This window comes from Mesoplodon densirostris, chromosome 12 (genome assembly GCF_025265405.1).
Source record: "Mesoplodon densirostris isolate mMesDen1 chromosome 12, mMesDen1 primary haplotype, whole genome shotgun sequence".
NCBI lineage: Eukaryota > Metazoa > Chordata > Mammalia > Artiodactyla > Ziphiidae > Mesoplodon > Mesoplodon densirostris.
In genome coordinates this window covers 25686067-25710799 of record NC_082672.1, presented here as the reverse complement: position 1 = coordinate 25710799, position 24733 = coordinate 25686067, and the positions used below count along the sequence as shown (strand labels likewise).

The 24733-nt window shown below is 39.2% G+C and overlaps 1 protein-coding gene and 1 non-coding gene across 2 annotated transcripts in view; both read left to right on the top strand.

The window, feature by feature from the left end:
• The window catches only part of ECT2L (epithelial cell transforming 2 like), a 56528-nt gene that overhangs the window by 14144 nt on the left and 17651 nt on the right, over positions 1-24733 (top strand). The window contains 11 exon segments of the mRNA XM_060114524.1: positions 4100-4150; positions 4152-4252; positions 7734-7988; positions 9106-9274; positions 10019-10164; positions 12005-12034; positions 12037-12132; positions 17542-17640; positions 19212-19340; positions 19343-19393; positions 21285-21438. Of these exon segments, the coding sequence (XP_059970507.1) occupies positions 4128-4150; positions 4152-4252; positions 7734-7988; positions 9106-9274; positions 10019-10164; positions 12005-12034; positions 12037-12132; positions 17542-17640; positions 19212-19340; positions 19343-19393; positions 21285-21438 (1253 nt within the window). The 5' untranslated portion in view covers positions 4100-4127.
• TRNAG-GCC (transfer RNA glycine (anticodon GCC)) lies at positions 24520-24592 on the top strand. Its single transcript has one exon. It is a non-coding gene; the product is annotated as a tRNA-Gly (tRNA).

Below are 24733 nucleotides of genomic sequence, written 5' to 3'. Positions count from 1 at the left end.
AATCTGAGTCCATTAGGACCCAGTAATTGGGCAGCAGTAGCCACTTAGTAGTGAGAAAAAGTCTTGTATTCCCAGTGGCCTTACGTAAATGAGTTCTGGTAGGTTCTTATACCAAAGTTTCCAATCAGCTGTGAGATTGGCCACAAATATCTGCAATTATGCTGAGTTTGGAGGAAATCAGGAGTTTCAGGGAAGAGCTAGATTTACTCATACCTGGATTGCTATCTGGTGGCTTGGGGCTGTAGCAGATGTTTATTGCTAATTATATACAGAGGACAATCAGGTATTAAGTGTCCCTTTTTGCGTGTAGTTGTTAGCTGAAGAGTCAGCAGTACATCCTTCATGGGCCATGAAATGTTTCTTTGGCCTAAGATCTATATAGCTGCCAAGATGACCACTTGAGTAGGGGCGTGGATTTTGTATTCATTCAAGATCTATCTGTGCTTAGGTGGCATGCTTGTAAGAAGTTTACTTCTTCTGGATCCTCACTTACAAGTCTTTCTTGTTGGATGTCATATTTTAAAAGTTTTCTTTATGAATGTCACATTAAGAAATTGTTGAATGCTAAGGTATGATGATAGTATTATATGCAGTATATGTTTAAAATATTTTTAAATTATTATTTAGTGATAGGGAATTCCCTGGTGATGCAGTGGTTAGGGCTACATGCTCTAACTGCCAAGGACCTGGGTTCTATCCCTGGTCGGGGAACTAAGATCCCATAAGCTGCGAGGTGCGGCCAAAAAAAAAAACCCCAAAACCAAAAAACAACATATTATTTAGCGATACACACTGAAATACTTATGGATGAAATTATATGATGTCTTGGGACTTCCCTGGTGGTGCAGTGGTTAAGAATCCACCTGCCAGTGCAGGGAACATAGGTTCCATCCCTGGTCTTGGAAGATCCCACACGCCGTGGAGCAACTAAGCCCACATGCCACAACTACTGAAGCCCTCTCACCTAGAGCCCATGCTCTGCAACAAGAGAAGCCACGGCAATGAGAAGCCCGCGCACCATAATGAAGAGTAGCCCCCACTCACTGCAACTAGAGAAAGCCCGTGTGCAGCAACGAAGACCCAACGCAGCCAAAGGTAAATAAATAAATAAATAAAATTTTAAAAAGTATAATTAAAAAAAAGAAATTATATGATGTCTTGGATTTGCTTTAAAATAATATGGGCATGAGGGAGGAAGAAGAAAAATAGGATGTAGCAGAAACCAGATTGGCTACAGGATGATAATTATTTGAATTAATTAATGGGGTCATAATAGTATTACAAATATTAATGTGAGATAAAGACATTTTCAAGTAAAAGGAAACTGACAAGATTTGTTGTCAGAAGACCTGCAGTAAAGAAATGCTAAAGGAAGCTCTTCAGGCTAAGGAAATTGATACCAGATGGAAACATGGATTTATAAACAGGAATGAAGAGCACAGGAAATGATAAATGTGTGAGAAGATATAAAAATTTGAAGTTATTTTAGAGACATATGACTGTTTAAAGCAAAAGCAATGTATTGTGGGGTTTATAACATAAGTAGATGCAGTAGAGATAACAACAAAAGCACAAACGATGGTGAGAATTACATTGTTGCACTGGTCTTTAATTTTATATGAATATTACCTCTAAGGAGACTACAAAAAATTAAAGATGCATATCATACTTCCTAGCAACAACTTATAAAACATGCAAAGATATCCTAAAAAGCTAATAAAGGAATTAAAATGGAATACAAAAATAAGTATTAACTCAAACCAAGGCAGGAGAGGAGGAATAAAGGCTCATAAGACAGATAGGACAACCAAACAACAAATAACAAAATTGAGACTTGGGTTCAACTATAACAATAATTATATTAAATACACGCAGACTAAACCCTCAAATAAAGGCAATGGTTGTCAAATGAGCTAAAAAACATCTCACTGTATATTGACTACGAGGGATACACTTTAAATATAAAGGCACTGATTGGTAAAGTATAAGGATAGGAAAAGATACACCATGCAAATAGTAAACATATAAGAGTAGGATGACAATATTAATATCAGACAAAATGGACTTCAAGACAAGGAGTATTACCAGAGAGATAGATAGAGATGGACATTTTATAATAAGAAAAGTAACAATTCATCAAGAAGTCATAACAATTATAAATGTTTATGTACCAAATAACAGAGTTTCACATTACATGAAACAAAAACTGACAGAATAGAGCTAAAGAAAAAAATCAGTATGAATATAGAACTGAGCAATCTTCTTATCCACCTTGAACTAACATTTATAGAAACTAGACACAACAATTTCCAAATATATGTTCTTTTTATGAGCAAAGTAACATTTATACCTTTATACATCATTTCCTAGTCCACAAACTAAGACTCAATACATTTCAAAATGGTTGAAATCTCATTAAGTATATTCTTTAACAACAATGCAATAACTTTTGGGATTAATAAAAATAAAACATCTAGAAAATTCCCAAACATTTAGAAATTAACAGCACTTATAAATAACCTATGGTCAAAGAAGAAATCACAAGGGAAATTAGAAAATATTTCAAGTTGAATGACAATGAATATACAACATGGCTAAGCATGTGGTCTGCAGCACAGCTTAGAGGGAAAATAATATAATGTAAATGTTTATGTTAATGAGAAAAAGCGTTTAAAATTAATGATCTCAACTTCTCCCTTAAGAAACTAGGGGAGGGACTTCCCTTGTGGCACAGTGGTTAAGAATCCTCTTGCCAATGCAGGGGACACTGGTTCGATCCCTGGTCTGGGAAGATCCCACGTGCCGTGGAGCAACTAAGCCTGTGCACTGCAACTACTGAGCCCACACACTGCAACTACTAAAGCCCGCATGCTCTAGGGCCCGTGCTCTGCAACAAAAGAAGCCACCACAAGCCCGCGCACCACAAAGAAGAGTAGCCCACGCTCACCACAACTAGAGAAAGCCTTTGTGCAGTAACAAAGACCCAACACAGTCAAAAATAATTAAAAAAAAAAAAAAAACTAGGGGAAAAGTATAGCAAATTACACCCAAAGTACGTAGAAAGAAAGAAATGATGAAGAGTGGAAATCAATAAAATAGAAAATGAACAAACAATAGAGAAAATCTATGAAAACAAAAGCTGGTTTGTTACAAGTAGTAGTAAAATCAATGAACTCCTAGGAAGAGTAACCAAGGATAAAAGAGAGAAAGTGTGAATTAGTAATATCAGGAATGAAAAAGGGAATGTTGCTATAGATTCTATAAACATCTGAAAAAAAAATTAGCAACAATGTTTTATTAATAAGTTCAACAATTTAAATAGTTGTTTTATAGATTCCACGTACATGGTACATGAATTGAGAGAGTTTACCACTCCCTTTCCAATACGTATACCTTTCATTATTTTTTTCTTTCTTTATTGAACTGGCTAGAACCTCTATTCCATGTTAAAGTAGAGAGTGTAGTCAATCTTGCTTTGTTAGGAGGAAGGTGTTTACTATTTCACTACTAAGTGTGATGGAACTATAGGTTTTTATTCTAATTGCATTGGGAAGTCACTGTAGGGTTTTACTTGCATGAGTGACATTATCTAATTTACATTTTTAAAAACCACTTGGGCTGCTGTGTGGAGTATGGGCTCTAGGAAGACTGGAGTGGAAGCAGGGAGGCAATCAGGAGGCAGCTGCAACCGCCCAGGAGAGAGGTGGAGGTGCCCTGACTAGAGTGAAGGCTGGGAGGTGGAGAGAAGTGGCTGGGATGGGGGACATATTTGGGGGATATATATGTATAGAGCCAACAGGACTTGCTGATTTATTGAATTTGGGTAAAGAAAAAGGAAAAAACCCATATTTATATCAAACAACTATGTTTATTTCAGACTTTTTTCCCCTGTGGCTTTTAGATATTTTTGTAACTCATCTTCCTCTTTAGAATGGATCATTGAAAGTGGATACTTAAAAATCTAGCCTTATGTTATTTAAGACTTAATTTTTTAATAGGTAGAACACTAGAGAAAGAACAGTGACCAATATTTATATTGGATTTTAATCAATTTTAGATATTAGTGATCTGAACTAAATTTCTGCATTTTTCTTTTTAGGGTTGTCCAAGACTGGTTTTCAGAAAGGATGCAAGTGGCCAAAGTGGATTTCTCTACCACGCTTCATTTCTCTATATATCTTTTCCTTTCTGAATCCAAAAGATTTATGTGCAGCTGCACAAGTCAGCTGGCCCTGGAAATTTTTAACTGAACAGCTTTACCACTTGTCATTTCCTAGTAATAGGGCCCAAATGCAACTGTCATCTGTAATGAGGTGATTGGGTTAGCTCCCTTTCCTGAAGATAATAACTGAGTGTATCTGAACCATAATTAACTTACCCTTAAGATAAAAAAATGGGGGTAATTAAATACAGTAATTTATTTTATAAGTCAGGGGGATATATACTCTTCTAATAATTCATGTAATTTTAATAATCTTTAAATACTCAATTTAGTTATTTAGAAACTAATTATCTTGGTTAAGAAGTCCATTTTTTTGTGAAAAATTACTTAAACTTTGGTTTTTACATGATATTGTTTTATTCATGATAACCCACCTCAAAAATTGCTATACAACTACAACTTTAACTGCTCCTCTTTGGCTAACATCTGTTGAAGAATATAAACCTAGATCTACATCCTCTGCCATTATTTCTGCATTTGGCCTGTTTGTCTCCTCTTTTTCTTTTAAAAGACTTAATGAAATGTAAAGGTAGACATACTTTAAATACAAGTCAATAATTTACTCCTTTAACTTATACAAACTTTCCAGAGTGGTCTTATGTTGAGATTCTGATCTTGGAGAATACTTGGCTCTCCATGGAGGGGCCACATGCAAAAGGCAACTGTGAGCCCTGGATTTAGAGCATTTATGAATCCAAGCTTAGTGTTCCCATGGTATATTGTTTCCTCTCTTTTTACTTTCAACCTTTCTGTGTCCTTATATTTAAGGAACATGTCTTGTAAACAGAATATGGTGGTGGTGGTTTTCTTTTAACATGTGACAATCTTTGACTTTTAGTTGGGGTAATTTAGTCTGTTCACATTTATGTAAATAGTGATATATTTGGGCTTAAGTCCAACATTTTACTATTTTTATTTATTATTTTATATTTTGTTTTTCTCCTTGTCTCTTTTAGGATTAGCTTAAATATTTTTTAGATTAATTGTAAATTCTTTAGCAGTTCTCTTATGGCTACCATAGAGATTACACCACTTATCCAGGGTTATTTTACCACCTCTGAGGTAATGCAAGGAGCATAGAACTCTTAAACTCCGTTTGCTTCCCTGCTCAGTTTGTACACTTTTGTTTTCAAATATTTTAGTTTTACTCATACACACATATGTAAAATACACAAACACACATTAAAATATATATATATTAACCTCACAAGGCTTTACTACTATTGTTTTATATAGTTAATATTTATTTATTAGTAACCACTTCAAAAAAATTTTTTTCTAAGTTGCATTGTGGTCAGAATACTTTATTTTTTTTAAGTAATTTTATTATTTATTTATTTTTTGGCTGCATTGGGTCTTCGTTGCTGCACGTGGGCTTTCTCTCTAGTTGCAGCGAGCAGGGGCTACTCTTTGTTGTGGTGCATAGGCTTCTCATTGTGGTGGCTTCTCTTGTTATGGAGCACAGGCTCCAGGGCACATGGGCTTCAGTAGTTGTGGCGTGCGGGCTCAGTTGTGGCTCGCAGGCTCTAGAGTACAGGCTCAGTTGTTGTGGTGCACGGGCTTAGGTGCTCCGTGGCATGTGGGATCTTCCCAGACCAGGGATCAAACCCGTGTTCCCTGCATTGGCAGGCAGATTCTTAACCACTGCGCCACCATAGAAGTAACCATTTTTTCTGTTGTTCTTTATACCTTCCTGCATCTCTGATTTTCCTTTTGGGATCAATTTTCTTCTGAATTCTCTTTAATATTTCTTTTAGTTCACCTTGCTGCTGACAGAGTCTCTTCGTTTTTCTCTGAAAATGTCTTTATTTCACCTTCAAATTTGAAGGCTATTTCCACCGGGAATTTGAACTCTAGGTTGGCAGTTAACTTTTTATAGAACTTTGAAAATGTTCCATTGTTCTCTGGCTTTCATAATTTTTTTGGAGAAGTAGAGGGTTTTATTGTTGGTCCTTTAAAGGTAATATTTCTGTTTTCTCTAGCTGCTTTTAAGATCTTTTTCTCTGTGTTTTGTTTTCTGCAGTTTTATTACGATGTACCTGGTGGGGTGTGTGTATGTGTGTGTATTTATCCTGTTTTGTATTTTGCATTGATTTTTTAATTGGGGGTTTTAATGTCTTTTATCAGTTTTGCAAAGTTCTCAGATGCTATCTCTTCATACATTGCTTTTGCTCAACTTTCTCTCTTTTTCTTCTGGGTTTCAATACATTTGATTGATTCACCATGTCCCATAAGTTTCATATTCTCTAATGTGCCTTTTCCATCATTTTGGCCTTCAGTGTTTCAGTCTGGATTTTTCTTCTGGCCTAGTTTTCAGTTTCCTAATTACCTCTTTAGCTAGATTCTAATTCGCTCTTAAACTGGTCCATTGAGTTCTAAATTTGTTATTATATTTTTTAGTTCTAGAGTGTCAATTTGCTTACTTTGCCAAAATTTTCCACCCAGCAATTTAATTTCTTAGGCATAGTAATTACAGAGCTTTTTTAAAGTTCATGTCTGATAATTACAACTTTTGGATCTTCTGAGGGTCTCAATTTATTAAAAAACAAAAGAAGAAACAAACAATTCTTGTCTTTTTGTGTGTCTGATATTTTTGGTTGAGTACCAAATATTGAATATAAAAAATCGATGCAATAATTTGAGTTGCCGGATGATATTATCTTCCTCCAGAGGGAACTTGCTTTTGCTTCTGGCATTTGGTTAGGCTAGGAATAGCTCACTTAAATTCAATCAGAGAATATTTCAAAGCTAGTTTCAGTCTAATTCCTTGTCATCCTTACTGAAAAGGATCTCAGCTAAAAGCCTGGTGTCATTACCAGGGCTATTTCCCTTAGTGGGCCCTGAATTTAAATTTGTTTCCTCTCTTCCCTGCGAAAAGGCCTAAAATTCTTAACAGCTTCTAAGTCTTTCAGTCATAACTTCCTTCTCTGCTTCTCAGCCTTAGTTTTACTTTGGAACTGTCAAGTGCCTTGAAGTGAAAAGTGAGGCCAAATCAGGATATTACCTCTCTGGGTTTCCCTCCTCTCTGAGATCTTGGTTGCACAAGTCCTTATTGAATTGGTAGCTCAAGTCATTGTTTTATAGTATTTTGTCTAGATATTTGATTAGATGAAACTACATGAAATTTGCAGTTTTCATATCTCAAAACTGGTTGCCTATTAGCAATATCATATGGGTCCCAGTGGGAGGGTTGGTCTGAGACAAACTACTATACCATTGCTAGAAGGAGAATTCTCAAAATCTGGGGTTAAAGTAACCAAATGCTATGAGAGCATTGAATAAGTGTACAAAGATGACTAATACATATATACATATATAACAAACATGTTCATCAAAGAATATTTTTCCTGTGTAGTAAGGTGTATGCTTCTTATTTCTCAGAGTCAAGTTTAGATGGCAAGTCAACTGCACTAGAAATCTCAATGTAATAAGAAAAAATGATCTGTATACCGGAAAAGATTATTACTGGGAAATGGTCCTTGTAACTTATGTTTCTCATTTCTTTTTCTGAAGGATTGCTTATGGATGCCCAAATGCATGAAGTTTGGATGGTTTCTGCACTATACGCCAACAGATAATGAGTATGGTGCTTGGAAGTACCATTACATTGCTTGTGTGTCCAACTTAGATTGGCTAACCCCTAGGGAAGCCGCAGCTCTTTATGGGACCCTGAATGAACCCAAAACAGAAGATGAGCAACTACAGGAGAGGCAAAGAGAAAAGTGCCTAAGGAAAATAATTTGGGAGAAAATTGCACTACGTAAGAGTGAGTGGCATTTTACAACTTTGTATCTTAACCAAGTACTGTAGAAACCAATGGATTTACATACAAATTCCCACAGAAGATAGCGAGGTCTTTCTGAAACAGCCTGTAAGTGGCATTCTCTGAAGTATCTCAGGACATACTCTTTTTTTCTTCACTATTAATTAAGAAAAACAAAAAGAGGGCTTCCCTGGTGGCGCAGTGGTTGAGAATCTGCCTGCCAATGCAGGGGACACGGGTTCGAGCCCTGGTCTGGGAAGATCCCACATGCCGTGGAGCAACTAGGCCCGTGAGCCACAACTACTGGGCCTGTGCGTCTGGAGCTTGTGCTCTGCAGCAAGAGAGGCCACGATAGTGAGAGGCCCGCGCACTGCGATGAGGAGTGGCCCCCACTTGCCGCAACTGGGGAAAGCCCTCACAGAGAAACGAAGACCCAATACAGCAAAAATGGATAAATAAATAAATTAATTAATTAATTAAAAAAAAAAAGATTTCTGATAAAATATGTAAGGTCAAATGTCAGTGCCTCTGTGAGACCAAAAATAAGGAGAGAGAAGTATGAATACAGGCAAAAGCAAATAAATTGGATCAGGACACTTTGGAAGAATTAGGATTGGTGAAAAAGGAAGAAAAATGAAAATGGAAACGGAAGCAGGAATAATGACATTTTTTTTTAAAAAGTGGAAAGGGAGTAGGGATGAGACACTCTCTGAGCTAAGCCTTCTGATTTACACAGTGTGTAAAGGTAATGAGCAAACCTGATTAGAGTTCTCCCATCTTTTTTTTCACTTACTCACCTTCTGTGAGATTGTAACAAATGGGAAATTACTTGAAGCCAAGAAGGCCAAAAATGAGGTAAAGCCTACAAATTGATGAACCGGTTTCTACAAGAAAAGAGTTGCTTATTCTCTGAGCTTGTTTCTTGACCTGAAGTGACTGGTAACTTGCAGCCACAGAGCTGAGAGGATAAGAAAACCAAAGGGTGTGTAAAAAGTGGCTATAATTACTGCCATCTGGAATACTGCCTTGGAACAGCTTTATTTTTATGCCATTAACTGTGTAGACTTGGCTGGGAGAAGCATGAAGTAAACAGCCTAGCCTGCTGCTGTTTGTTTTTCAGAGGATTTGTTCAAAGTTCGACCCCCTTGGGTGAATGGAACATGCTGCTCTAGATTGTTCAAATCCAAATGCCAACCACGTCTCTCCCAAACTGTGAGGGATCGAGTGGGATTACAGGAAACTTTGGAGAAACAGCTTGTTTTGGCATCTTTAGAAGCTTTGCCCAAGTGGTAAGCAAATCTCCATCTACTGAAGGTGGAGGACCATCCTATGACACCAAGAATTCATTCTAGAATAATTTAGCTAACATGCAGGGATCTTGTATAATTATATGGCTCTTATCCTATGAAACAGCAATGGAAATAGTTCCTTAATCTTCAAGAACAGTGGTCTTAAACGTGCTTCTTGTAGAGGGAGATATATAACATTCAAAATTTACGTTTTAAATATTCTTAACCCCACAAAGAGGCTATACTGTGGATGTACCATATTTTCTGTATAAAGTTATTGAGCAAAAGTAACATTTTTCCAGAAATTTTTTTGTAGGGAGTAAGCCTATCTGAATGGTGATGGGGGAGGGGTGACTGTGGAGAGAATGGACACTACTCAGAAAATCATGACGCCCAGGTGATTAAGGAAATTTAAAATCTCTTGTCTGCTCCTTTTACAAATATCATTTTGAGCCCTTAAGTATGTCACTACATTGGTTTTAAGTGCCCCACAAAAGTAAGTTCCAAGAGCCCTTTCTGGCATCCCACAAATGCAGGAGGAGAGGCCCAGAGGGCAGCTTTGGACCCACTCGCCCAGGAGCCCCATTTTCCGCTGTCCCTGAAAACCGCAGGGAGAGACTGAGGTACTGAGGCCGCTTGACTTGTACAGGATAACTGATGTCCAGAGGACATACTGGTGCTCACTTGTCAAAGTCAAATGAAGAGAAAATCAAAACTTCACTTATTCTCCCTTTTTCCCTACAGAAACAATGTTTCTGGATGCAATTCCTACCCTTTATTATCAAAGAAAAATTGGTATGGAGTTTATAAAAATGACAGCAGCTCTTCACATGTTCTCCAGCCACACTTCATATTAATATCATCTCGGATTCCTGCATATGAGGTACAGAGTGTGTTAGGAGGCCAGTACCTTTTTGAATTGAGCCTTTTTTCACCTCCCCTAGAGGAGGTATGGCAATCTTTTGGTCACCATGTGTATGCAAATGATTCATCTTCTAAAAGGAAAGCAGTCTGATCTAGGTGGAAATGCGCAGACCCAAACAGTTTTAAAAATCAGAAGCAATAAAAATAACCATAAATCAAAATTATTTTTTAAAAAGTATTAAAGACCCAAACTGCCTTGCATTTAGTTGGTGTCCAATACATTTTTACTGAATCAAATTTGTTGCATTTAATCCTTAAAAGAGCAAAGTGACGCAAATTATTTTAAATTTTCTTTGGAATGACCAAGGAACTTAATAATATCATGTAACTACCATCTCTCAAAAGAAAAATGTCAGAAATCCTACTTTGTGATCTATTTAACGAGGGTGCCATTAGATGAAAATATGCTTTCTATAATGAAGTTATATATTTTAAATTTCAATATAAGAAAAAGGAAGCACAAAGAAGACATAGGAAACAGGTATTTATATATATGTATGTATATATGTGTGTATATACATGCATTAATACACACATGAGCACATATGTAAGGGATGGCATTAGTAGACGACATTCAATGGCTTACCTAGAAAAATTTTGCAAAAATTTCTTATTTGTAACAAAATGGTTGCTTTCAAAGTATGAAATCACTTTTCTTTTTGGGCATCTAGGAATTGACTTTGATCATTTACAACTGGCTAGCTTAATGGATCCACATGAAAGCAAGATCAGAGTTCTGATCTCCATGTAAGCCATAGATAGTTTCTCTAATGTTTAAAAATGCATAATGCTGGGCACAGAGGATAACTGGTGACAGAATTAGGGTGAATAAACTGGAATCAAATGAGTTCATTCTCCTATTTGTCTTCTTTACATAAGACTATGCCATAATTACTTATTTGACTATGAATGTAATGGAGGTTTAGGTAAAAACCAGAATGTAACCATGTGGCGGTTCTCTGTTCAGTTGAACTGTGACCTCCAGAAAGTGGCATGAAGTTTTGGGAAAAATCAATGCCTTTAATGACTTTCCAACCTGTCTGCTGCTAATAAATTAACTATATCACAATGAAAGGTTTATTTGGTTGTTGAATTAAAGGAACAGTGGTTTTAATATTTATTTAAATGGGAAATATTTATCAACATTGATCATTTGAAAATTCATAATTAAGAGGAAAACAATATCTTTTTTTTTTTGTGGTACGCAGGCCTCTCACTGTTGTGGCCTCTCCCGTTGCAGAGCACAGGCTCCAGATGCGCAGGCTCAGTGGCCATGGCTCACGGGCCCAGCCGCCCCGCGGCATGTGGGATCTTCCCGGACCGGGGCACGAAACCGTGTCCCCTGCATCAGCAGGCGGACTCTCAACCACTGCACCACCAGGGAAGCCCCCAAAATCTTTTAAAGAAGCCCATTACAAAATTGTATGATCTCGATTTTATTATTTTTAAAAGTAGTATATATGTCTCTGTGCATGGGTGTGTACAAAGAAAAAAGCTAGAGGAAAATAATTTGTTAGTATTTCTCTCCGAGTGGTGGAGGTACAAATGCATTTAAATTTCCCCTCTTAGAAAAGAAACAAAATAATTTAAAAAGGAACCAATGAAGGGGAAAGCTTATCTTCCTCCTATAGCTTTTGAAGAAAAACAATAGTCTTTAAAAATCACAGATTACATATTCACTGTTTTTAATTTATTAATAAGTGTTCTAAAGTAATGGGCTTTGGTTCCTACAGCTCTGGTTTCATTTTCTAGATGGTGGTGAACAGTGTTAGAGCAGATATGACATTTTGATCTTTCCCCCCTCAGGCTATAAAATTGGTATTAAAAATTTACTGAGGCTGAAGTGAGAGACTTCTGGGAGAAATTAGGAAGCTATGTGGCCCCTGGAGAAGAAGGGGGCCACGTGGACCTCTTTGTACGACTCGGAGCATCAGGTCAGTTTTGAGAGGTAATGGTCATACCTACCTCGTGATGGTATTTTGTGGATTTATAAAATGCCATCAGTTCAAATGATTCAGTCACGTTTATTTTTTATTTCTTTTCTCTTTATACTTCATACACTCAGGTGTTTAGGGGGAAAGGGCATCAGGGTTAGTGGTCAGAGTAACTGCCCCTAAAGAAATAAAGTCACTAGTGGCAAGAGCCAGCCAGGAAATTTATTTGTTTCTTCTGAGTATTAAAAACGGTGAAGTGCCTTGTAAAGATGTGTGGTAGCTGATAATCTTAAGTGCCTACCTGTTTAATATCAGCCATATTTAACAGATATCTGTTAAATAAAAGCTCTGTATTCATGGACTCATGGGCTATGTTTTTTTGTTTGCCTGTTTTTGTTGTTTTTTTAATCAAGCAGAGGAGAGGGAGTGTGAAATTAAAGTTTCTCAAACTGTTTCTTACTACCCATTCCTTAGAGAACTGTGAGTTTTAAAGTTCTTAATCCTCAGATTTCACTGAACTATTCAGTACATACAAAGCATGACCCTGGCAGGATTCCACGAGGCAAAGGAAAAAGCAAAAGGATACGAAGGAGTTTAAAAGAAAACAAAGTATAAATTATTGTAAAAAAAATTTTTGTTTACAGTTACTACAATTATATAATCTCAACTATGTAGAAAATAGGCATAGAAAACTCTAGGAGGAAATATTGCAAACTCTTAAGACCATCTATTTCTGGATGTGTTTTTCGAATTTCCTACTTTTAAAATCAGTTTGAAAAGAGTAAGTTACGAAGAATATGGAAGGTGTGATCCCAATGCTTAAATCCCGTGTATGTGTCGGGGAGGGTGGTGGTGGTGTGCGTGTATAAAAGGGGTTTGGAAGGATGTATGCCAACATGCTAACAATAGTTGGATGAGTGAGTTTTCCTTTCTTTTCTTTCCTTTTTTCTTTTATCTCTTTTCTTTGTCTCTATTTTCTGTAGTGAACTAGTATTACTTTTAAAATGAGAGCAAAACAAATTTTCTAAAATTTGTTTTGGAAAAAAAGAAAGGATGAGGGAAAGTAAAGTATTCAAAGGCCGAGAGAATGAGGGTGAAAGGGGAAAAGAATAATAGATTTGCTGACACAAAAATGGTCTCAAGTGAAACTTAATGGTCTTCAAACAATGGATTTCCCACCACCGTTCTGGGCTCCAAAATCATCGCTCAACTTCGTGTCAAATATAATTTCCACCTGGGTGAACCATCGAGCCCCTGGTTCAGTCAGAAGGCCCAGGCTTCTCAGTCACAAATCTCTTTCCCACCACCTCAGGCATCACTCTTGAGCTTGTCCTCCCCGGTAGCGGTATCACCTCTGAAATCTTGATCTCAAGCATCTGTCTCTCCGAGTACCACTTCCAAATCATATACTCAAATATTCCCACTCTATCAGTTCTTCATCTGAGGACCTCCCATGCACACACTCCCACTTTTTCACTCTCTATCACCATGCCTTCGACCTTGGTTCCTTCCTCATTAAACTTGGATTTAATGGTTCGTCATTATCATTACTCTCTTGCAAAGAATCTGAACTTCTTTGTTTCTTTTTCTCCTGGCCAAATCCCAGCTCATTTGGCTAAGGCCCAATGCTGGTTAAAACACAGCCATCTGCATAATCTATGCCTGCCTGTACTAAAGCAGCTGAAGGCTGTTGGAAAGAGTAATACAACTGTTCTTACTGGTCTAACTTTAATGGCATAAATATCAAATGGGATTGCAGCTCTGATAAGCAGTCCTATCACATTTCCTTGGTAAATTCGTTTCCCCACTCTTAAAATGACTATGTTGTCCCTCCTCTCCGGACGCGCAGGCTCAGTGGCCATGGCTCACGGGCCTAGCCGCTCCGCGGCATGTGGGATCTTCCAGGACCGGGGCACAAACCTGTGTCCCCTGCATCGGCAGGCAGACTCTCAACCACCGCGCCACCAGGGAAGCCCTGATTTCACCTTTTACTTCCCTAAGGAAACTCCTTAATTTACCGCCCACCACAAAATCCACCACCTATCCCACCTCTTACCTTCATTCTGTCTTCCTTTCTGTTAACGATGGAAGAAGCACCCCTGCTCGAATCAAACATCAACTACTCCGCTTGGACTCTGTAACACATTGCCTTTCACCTCCCCACGATGTCACTCCTACGCTCAAATCCTCTCGCACAGCCTCAGTCCTCTTTCTTTATTGGATTATTCCTATCAGATCAAGAACACCTGTAGTAGCTCCTCCCCTCTCGCTCCCCCGCATAGAGAGACCATAAACTTTGTCTCAGCAATTTCTGAGTGGACTATACCAGTGGTTCTCAAAATTTTCACGTGTATTTGACTCACAGAGGGCTTGTTACAATCCGCATTGCTGGGTCTCAGCCTAGAGTTTCGGATTCAGTAGGTCTGGCACAGGGACTGAGAATTTGCATTTCTAACAAGTTCCCAGGTGATGCCGATGCTGCTTAGCCTGGGGGCCACACTTGGAGAACCGCTGGTCCAGCTGACTGCCTCCACCTTCCTCACCTCTCACTCACCCCTCAAGCTCCTCCAGGTGGTCCCCTTCTGCCGAAATCACTTTGGGAAAACTATAAGTGACTTTCATGTGCCCAAATCCGACGGTCCCTTCTCCATCCTCACCGGGCCTTGACCTCTCAGCGGCATTCGAGGCGGATGAAGACTTCTGGAAACTCTCCTTCTTCCCGTGCTTTTCCCAATACTACCCTCTCCTTGTTTGCCTCCTACCTCAGGGGTCTCTTCCTCTCAGACTCCTTTGCTGGCTCCCCCTTCTCCTCCTCAAGACCCTTAAATGTGTCCTGGACTTGATCTCGGGCTCGCATCCTTTCCATGACTACACTCTTCCCCTAGGGAGCCTCACTTATTCCTATGACTCTACATTCAATCTGGATGCTGAAGACTCCCAAACTTATGTCTCCAGCTCTAAAATCTCTCAGCTGCACTCATATCTAGCCTTTACTTGACATCTTCATGTGGGTGTTATTTTGCATGGCTAACGAGTATCTCAGAGTTCACACTCCTACAGCAGACTCTTGATTGCCTCCCAGCACAAACCTCCCCCTTCCCCAGGATTCCTCACTTAAGATATCATCATTCACCAGTTACTGCGTAAGCCAGACACCTGAAAGTCATCTTTCTCGGCATTACTTAAATTGTTTAAACAGCTTTATTAAGGTACAATTGATATATAGTATTTCAAGTGTGCAATTTGATAAAATTTTTAAAGTGATTTAAAATTATTTATTTATTTATTTATTTATGGCTGTGTTGGGTCTTTGTTGCTGCACTTGGGCTTTCTCCAGTTGTGGCGAGCAGGGGCTATTCTTCGTTGTGGTGCGCGGGCTTCTCTTGTTGCGGAGCACGGGCTCTAGGCCTGCTTGCTTCAGTAGTTGTGGCACGTGGGCTCTAGAGCACAGTAGTTGTGACACACGGGCCTAGTTGCTCCTCAGCATGTGGGATCTTCCCGGCCCAGGGATTGAACCTGTGTCCCCCTGCATTGGCAGGCGGATTCTTAACCACTGTGCCACCAGGGAAGTCCCTAATTTGATAAATTTTGACATATGTCTGTCTACACACTATGTGAAACCATAAACCAATCAAGATAATGAATACATTCATCATCCCCCAAAGTTTCCTCCTGCCACTTCACAATTTCTCACTCTGCTTCTCCACTCCAACCCGAGGCAACCACTGATTTCACAATATATTAGTTTGCACTTTATAGAATTTTCCATAAATGGAATCATACAGTATGCATGCTTTTTTGTCAGGCTTCCTTCACTCCAAATAATTATTTTAGATTCATCCACTTCATGCTGTTATCAATTGTTCATTCCTTTTTACTGCTGGGAATGATTATATTGTATAGATGTACCACAACTTGTTCCATTCACCTGTTGATAGATATTTGAGTTCTTTCCAGTTTGGGGCTTTTACAAGTAAAGCTGCTGTGAACATATGATTCATTTCTCTTGGGAAAATACCTAGGAGTGGAATGAATGGGTCATATGATAGGTGTATGTTTAACTTTAGGAAAAAAAAAAAAAGAAAAGCTAAACTGTTTTCCAAAGTGGTTGTGTCATTTTATATTTCCACTCCAGCTGCCCAACACTTGGTAGGGTCAGTCTTCTTAATCTGAGCCATTCAAGTGGGTGTGTCATGGTATCTCACTGTAGTTTTAATTTGCATTTTCTCTAATGACTAATGATGCTGAGCATCCTTCCATGTGCTTATTTGCCATTTGTCTTCCTTGGTGAAGTGTCTGTTCAAATCTTTTGCTCATTTTAAAAATTAGTTTTTTTTCGTTTTTTACTGAGAGATCTTTGTACATTATGGAAAAGTTGTTTGCAAATATTTTCTCCCAGTCTATGACTTATCTTTTCCTTCTCTGAACAGTTTCTTTTGAAGACAAGAAATTCTTAATTTCGATAAAGTCAAATTTATCAGTCTTTAAGTTTTATAAATCATGCTTTTGATGTCATATCTAAAAACTCTACCTAACCAAGGTCACTTCTGTGTTTAACTAAATTGTTTATAGTCTTAAGTTTGAAATTTGGGTCTGTGATCCATTTGATTTATGCTTTTTTTAAAAAATAGAACACAAGGTATGGATTGAAGTTTTTTTTTTTAAACACATGTGGCTATCTATCAAATTATTTCAGCACCATTCCTTGTAAAGACCATCCTTTTCCCAGTGGATTTCATTTGCATCTTTGTTGAAATCAATTGACTGTATATGTGTAGGTACACTTATGAATGCTCTTTAATTTCATTGATCTATTTGTCAATGAAAACATTAGACACCAATAAGTGAGAGACACCCCGACCTTTGAGCACACTACCATCTCGTTGCAAGCAACTGAAACAAGTTGGAGTAATTATTTACTCCTAGACCACAAAGAATTAAAATATATTACCCTATAGTTTCATTTGAAGTAGTTCAACCTATATGCTGTGTCACCAAAGAAGGGGTAAAATTAATGCTAAAATTTGACCATTGTATTCCATTATGTGTTTAACAGTTTTAAATCTGTCCCCTTACAATGAGACTTTTTTGACTCAGACTATTTTAGAAAACATACGTAGACTTTTCTCTGTCTTTGGCCCGAGAATTCCGAATTTGAAAATAAGCACCAGGTCAAACTTCTCGCCTCTTTCTCCACCCTGTTGTCAGTCCTCCTGAATAAAGTGTCTGGACTTCAGCACTTAGGGGTGAACTGCAAAGTGTTGATGGACTATTCCATGAGCTATTTGGATTGAAGACAAGACCTACCAGTGGCCTTTCTTGGCCAGCTCATTAGTGCTTCTAAGTAATATTTAACTGTTCATGGCAAAACCTGTGAGCAAACTCATGAAAGTATTTTTGGCTGTGCAGAGGCAGGAACAGAAGTTCTTTCTCAGCTGTCTCAACTGACTGGCACGTTATTGACCCCCCCCCACCCCACTGGGATTGCCACCGGCTCATACCAACACAGTAAGGGAATATGGGCACTGACCACCGTGCCCAATGACACCCACCAACTCCAGGATCACCAAGGACAAAGCACAGCTCCTAATCCTGGTTCTGGCGACGGTTCATTCCTCTCTGAAGGAATGCTGTCACTTCCCAAACTAGGTCATTTCTCATCACTCAGAAGGGGATTATTATTGCTCAGAAGGGGATTATTACTGCAAATATTTGCTTCAAACCATCACTTGCAAAAACTCCGTTGAAAACACCAGCTTTAACAGCTAAACAAAGATGTACAGTAGCTGATTTAGAGAAATAATAAATACAGAGAACAATTTATCTTAGTAAAACATTATCAATGTGCTTTCATTTGGAAAAATGAATTGCAGCTATAAAGAGATGGTGAAGGGGCCAGCTCAAGTTTCATTATCCAGAGGAAGAACAAAGGTAAAATACACGTGAGAGCAAAATTTCATTTAGATACTAAAGCTGCAACTGTTGGATCAAAACGTAACATAGGCTGACCAACAGAAAGAGCCAAATTGCTTTGCTATAATAATGTTAATCACTTACCCCTTTAAAAATCCCTCGCCTTCTATCAAAGAGGACTCGGAGTGATGTAAAATTATATAAAGCATTGCTTCGCTAATCCTGAACGCTAAGGGCCTTTCTTTCAAGACTGAGGAAAGCTGGCATGATTGGGAGGCTTGGAAGGGAAAAGTTTCCATATAGATACAACAAAAAGCACATCGGCCTAATATAGTTTTGTAGCAGAAGTGTGTGTTAATTTTAGTTTATACAGCACCATCATCCAATGGGAGCATATTTGGCCCCGAGCAGGGAGGAATCAGCCTTGCAGAGACAGTGGGGTGCAGACACTGCTGTTTATAAAACAGGTTTTCTTCTTTTTTTCCTCCTCTGTCTCCTCTTCCTGCTTTTCCCACTCTTCTTCTTCTCCTTCTAGAAGAACATGTTACAAATATTTTCACGTTTATCGGCAAAAATGTGGGGAGAAGAATCAAACTGTCCATTTAGGACAGAAAATCAAATTTCACTTGGCCTTGTATCATTCAGTCACTGATTTTCAAGGAGAGGAACTTTCTTAAGCACCCAGTACAGTCTTGTAGAGATATTTGTGGAGAAAGAGTAGCTTGACACGATGTAAACAAGATACAGGCTTGGCTACAATGGGGATGACTTTGGATGACACGATGGGGAAACCAGGCAGAGTGGGGTTTTCCTGTATTTTTATTTTTAGGATGTAAACATACAACTGTATATCCTTATTTGGATGTCTATTCTGCTTTCTGATGCAAAAATCCAGCAGCTATTTAATTTTTGATTTCAAATACAGTATAACATGTCAGCCTTATCCATCAAAGAGTAGATAGGCATTTGAAATTATTCATTGCATTCTTTTTGCGTGTCTAATTTTACCTTTGAAAGCAGACTATGGGTGTTTATCTTAGTCTTCTCATGAGAAAGGATAATAAGGCTGATATAAACGCAATTAAGTTTTTTTTCATACTGTAAACAGGAAGAATTCTTTCATCTGAGCTTAAGCCTGCGATGCTAAAAGGAGAAAATAATGTCAGTTCTTAGTGACTGGCTGGGATGACAGTGGGAAAGGGCGCCCCCTTCCACATACTTCAGTGAATCAAAGCTGCAGACATGGTCCAGCCTCACCGACTTCCTGGAAGACACCTTGAAATCAGTAAGGCAACAAGGAGTCCTCTCTTCAAGGAGTTGCAGAAGAACATAAGTGGCAGGATGACAGGTAAGAACTCTTGCTACTTCTGTTGCAGCTTAATTTTGAAGCTTGTTACACGTCCACAGTGAATACAAGTGTAGGAATGCACAAGTAAAAGTTGACTCTTAAGCATCTTTGGTAAAATTTTATTCCCTTTTTCATATCTCCTTTCAAAATATCATGAATATCCACTAAGAAAAAATATATTCATCTTCAAAATGCTGAAGCTAGTTCCTGGGTTCAAATTTTACCATCTTATTAATTCTGTGTCAGTCAATTGTTTACCTAGGCAAAATTCACTGTTTGCTAAGCCAGAGAGTTCGGTCCTTTTCCCTCTACAATTTGCTCTAAAAGTTAATTGCCAACGTCCCAATTAAGCATCTCTTAGACCACAGCACCCATGACTTAAATTGTTCTATAATTAAGTTCTACTTATTTTCTATCTAAAATATTTAATTTGGTGATGGGCTCCATGGACAAGCCTACTGGACATCACTGAATGTGTTTTCTCATTTACACGTCATACTCATGATCCAATTATCACAATAAAGTCTTTTGGAAACAATTTCCTGTCTCAACTTTAGATCTTCATCTAAACCAGTCAGTTCTTTAAAATGAAGTATTTAAAAACAAACAGGGGCTTCCCTGGTGGCGCAGTGGTTGAGAGTCTGCCTGCCGATGCAGGGGACACGGGTTCGTGCCCCGGTCCGGGAAGATCCCACATGCTGTGGAGAGGCTGGGCCTGTGAGCCATGGCCGCTGAGCCTGTGCGTCCGGAGCCTGTGCTCCGCAACGGGAGAGGCCACAACAGTGGGAGGCCCACGTACCGCAAAAAAATTAAAAAAAAATATATATATATATAACCTTGTATGATATAATTCTGGTGGTGCTCAAACCTACAGTCAGAGAGGCAACCAAATTTGGGAGTCTCACAGGGTGTTTTCCCCGGGAATTTTGCTGCTGGAGCCTCTCCCCCAGACCTTCTTTTTCCTGTAAGACATAAGAGTTGTCCTGTCCCCTTTCCTCATCTGGCTAAAAAGTGTGGGCCACTTTGATTCTGAAGATCTTGAGACCCTCCCACAAGATCTTGGCATCCTAACTGAACTGTGACCATAAGCTGAGAACCAAGATTAACTGGAAAGCTCCATTTACTGACTCTAATTGAATAACAGTTACTTTGTTTTCTGGACTTGCAAATTAATTAGGTAGAGAGATGAAAACGCTACTTAAAAACTGTGTTTTCTGCTGCACTTTTGTTGACCTGTATTTGAAATAGAAATTTTCTTGGGGGGGGATTTTTTAGGACAACCCTCTGGAATTTTTGTCATATTTTCTGCTGAAGAAATGTAGTAAAAAGAGCAAAGACTTTGAAGGAAATGTTATTCTGACAAAATGTGACCCAAAGGCAACATGCAATTTACTCATGAAGGTAAAGTTTCTGCTGCATTTTTATGCCATTGCTTCACTGTACAGTTAGACACATGTGCTTAAGAAATTCATAAACAAAAATGATAATTCTACCTGGAAAGCTTTCACCTTGTCATTTCTCGTAAGAACTTCCTTTTCATGGATTATTATTAAAAAAGTATGCTTTGTAGTTTCACAATGTGAGTAACATCTAAGCCACTTACAAGCATACGTGGCATCACACTGACGGGGGTAAAAATAGTTGGCTTTTGGGGGAAGAACTGGATACTCGCATTCTGCCCAACATAACCTAAAAAAATTTTTTTTTCATCTGTGGCCCAGGATACTTTTTTGGTGAAACTAAAAATGGTTCTTCTTCTTTTTTTTTTTTTTAATTTAAGCTGAGATTCAAATTCATAAAAGTAAAAAAGTGGGTTTGAAGCTAGTTCTTTTTGCCAGTACTATATTCAGAATCCGTACATTCTTGGTTAAGTGAAATAATCTGGATTCAGGAAACACTGAAAATTGCATCATCATTCAGAGAGCTGATTTCTATGAAAATGTCATTTCATGCCCATTGAAAAAGCACCTATCTGTGATGACTGAAGGCTTGGATGCCACCCCCAACACAAAGTCACCACGGACAGTGTTAGGAGGAATAGACTTGTGAGTTCCCCCAGCAGGCAAATTGTGTGTTGCCCAATTAACCTGATATTCTGGAAGTCTTTGTCCACCTGGCTTTAGAGGACAGCACAGTACAGGGAGGGGCAAACAGGGTGGACCGCTGGAGGCAGCATCCCCTCTGCCAGACTTGCTCAGCAGAACGAAAGGCCTGCAGTTATTCAGCTCCCACCCTCTGTCATTAGCAGACTGTGCGCCTTAGCGGCCCCTCCTCCCCTTGAAGTGGCTTATTCTTCCCAACCACAAGCATCCTCCCCGAGAGGAGTCTTAATAAACACATTCGCAGGGACATCTAACCCTTTAGAGGTCAGAGCCCTGCTTCCCTGATGCCCCACCCCGAAATCTCTCTCTTCAGGAAACGCTCATGGACCATGTATTCATCAGGGTTCTCCAGAGAAGCAGAACCAATAGGATGTGAGTGTATATATAGAGAAAGAGATTTGTTATAAGGAATTGGCTCATGCAGTTATGGAGGCTGCCAAGTTCTAAGATCTGCAGCGTGAGTCAGTGAGCTGGAGACTAGGAGAGCTAACGGAATAGCTCCAGTCCAAAGGCAAGGCAGGCTAGAGACCCAGGAAGAGCTGATGTTTCAGTTAAAATACAAAGGCAGGGAAAAGCCAATGTCCCAGTCTGAAGGCTATCAGGTAGGAGGAATTTTCTCTTACTTGCAAGAGGGTCAGCCTTTTTGTTCCATTCAGGCCTTCAACTGATTGGATGAGGCCCATCCACGTTAGAGAGGACAATCTGCTTTAGTCAGTCTCCTGATTTAAATGTTAATCTCATCCAAAAACATCTTAGCAGACATACCCAGGATAATGTTTGGCCAACATTTGGGCACTCTGTGGGCTGGTCAAGTTGGCATATAAAATTAACCATCACAAACCACTTCTCAGGCAGAGGTCAAGTCCCCAGCTTCTCAGTGCGGTTCCCTAAACACTTATAGGAACCAATCATGTGCTAGGCACAGTGCTAGCCCTGGGGATAGACATAAAATAAGACACAGCCTCTGCCTTTGAGGTGGATAAGACTGACACATACATAGATGGCACAGCATGATTAATGCCTCTTAGCAGAATGCACAGGAAGGGGTGGGGCACAAGGGCCAGCATCTAATCGAGATGCTCTTTCTGCTTCTCAGAGACCTTTTGCCTTGTTATGGTGGCCACTATTTCTTTGAGATTTCTGGGGATTATTCTCCCAGAAAGGTGGATGTAGTCTCCATCCCTCCTTCAGCCTGTGAAAACCTTTGAAAAATAGCACCCAGGGCTCCAGTACCACTCATTTCCCCTTGGTTCACTAAAGGGAATAATCAACATGTAACCACATCACACAGGTTCCAAATTATTCCAAAGTCCTTACCACATCTGGGTCATTCCTGACTCCCTGGAAACCTTACTGAAGTTCTTCCATCAACATTTATTCCTAAGAATGAAGCTGTCACCCTCAACCATGGACATACAGGCCCCAGAAATGCCCCTCTTTGGAGCAGGATAGCTTGAAGAAAGCAAAAGGGACAAAACTATAAGTGCCTCTTCTTGTGAAGTGTTCATTTTACATCTGAAAGACCTTACTATTGTTGAGAACAATTTCTGGAATCTCTGACCCCTAAAAGAATGGTCACCTAGAACATTTCCTCTCAAGGATACTTTCATTCTTTCTACTGCCAAAAAAAAACCCCACACTGAATTAAGTCTTTTCAACCTAATCATCTAATCACTTTAATAAAATGATGCAGAAAGTTTGGGCTTAAAGTTGCCTCCATGCTGGAAATCAGGCCTGCTCTTGTTACATCGTCTGCCTGTAATAAAACTACAGAGATGTGAAACACCTTAATGCCTAGGAATGTCTTTGATATCTTCCTTTTTCAAAATCAAATCAGAAAAAAATAGGTGTTAGATTCTTATTTGGTTCTCTGTTATACACTTGAGAGCTTGTGCATGATGCCCATGAAACAAATTTGGGGACCCTAGGAAGGAAAACCACAGATTAAACGTAGGTGCTGAATTCAGATAAAATAGAGAAGCTGAGTATCTCCACACCTTGGGGTTTATTTTTAAAAGTGTAGATAATCGTCCAGAAGAGCACACAGACTCTCAGCCATAGGAGTGGAAAGTAATGCCTTCTTCTAAGACAATTGTTTTAAAGACCCTTCCACAGGGGCTTGTGTAAGAGGGCTTGTCTGCCAAATCCAGGACCAAATACACACACACACACACACACATGTATATACATATAGATAGATACATATATAGCTCACTCACTCTATCTATCTATCTACCTATCTATCTATCTATCATCTTGCTGCCCAGTCAGTAGTTAACTCCTGGCCTTGATATGCCTATAGTGTTTACACTGATACTATACAACCACAGTGATGAGTCACAGCAAGAATCATAGTTGTTCTTGACAATGACATATGACATAGTTGTACCTGTCATTTTCACAACTATTTCTGGTCCCTAATTCAGGCAGCCAAGTGTTTTCTGGGAGAAGCACCAGCAATAACTAGGATGTTAGCAATAACTAAGACCCTAGAGGAAAATTCCTAACATGTGATCCAGGGTCTCCCTTACGGGTCATGGACAGAGCCAAGGCAAAGGCCCAGCAACTCCAAATAATTGTTTTCTTAAAAATGTGCAGGGATTCCCTGGTGGTGCAGTGGTTGAGAGTCTGCCTGCCGATGCAGGGGACACGGGTTCGTGCCCCAGTCCGGGAAGATCCCACATGCCGCAGAGCGGCTGGGCCCGTGAGCCATGGCCGCTGAGCCTGCGCATCCGGAGCCTGTGCTCCGCAATGGGAGAGGCCACAACAGTGAGAGGCCCGCCTACCACACACAAAAAAAGTGCAAAATTTGCTGCCCCTGTTACTTAATCCAAATTCATCCCTAAAAACAAAGAGGGGATGGTATCTTAACCAAAAAATAGACTCTAAAAATCCTAATAATTAGACGGATAATATAAAATGAGAGAACTCACTGTTTTTAGGTTCAAACACAATTACTGTGTCAAATTGATTTCCTAGCCACAGAGAAAAATTTACATTTAAAAAATAGCTGTTGCTGGAAATTCCCTGGCGGTCCAGTGGTTAGGACCCTGCACTGCCACTGCAGGAGGCCCAGGTTCGATCCCTGGTCAGGGAACTAAGATCCTGCAAGACACTCAGCATGGCCAAAAAGTAAATAAATAAAAAATTTAAAAAGCTGTTGCTGAGCCAGAGGTGAAACAAAGCCCCAGTATGAGCAAGCAGGTTCTAGGATAGCCAGGGTCGTCTAGGAGTCCAC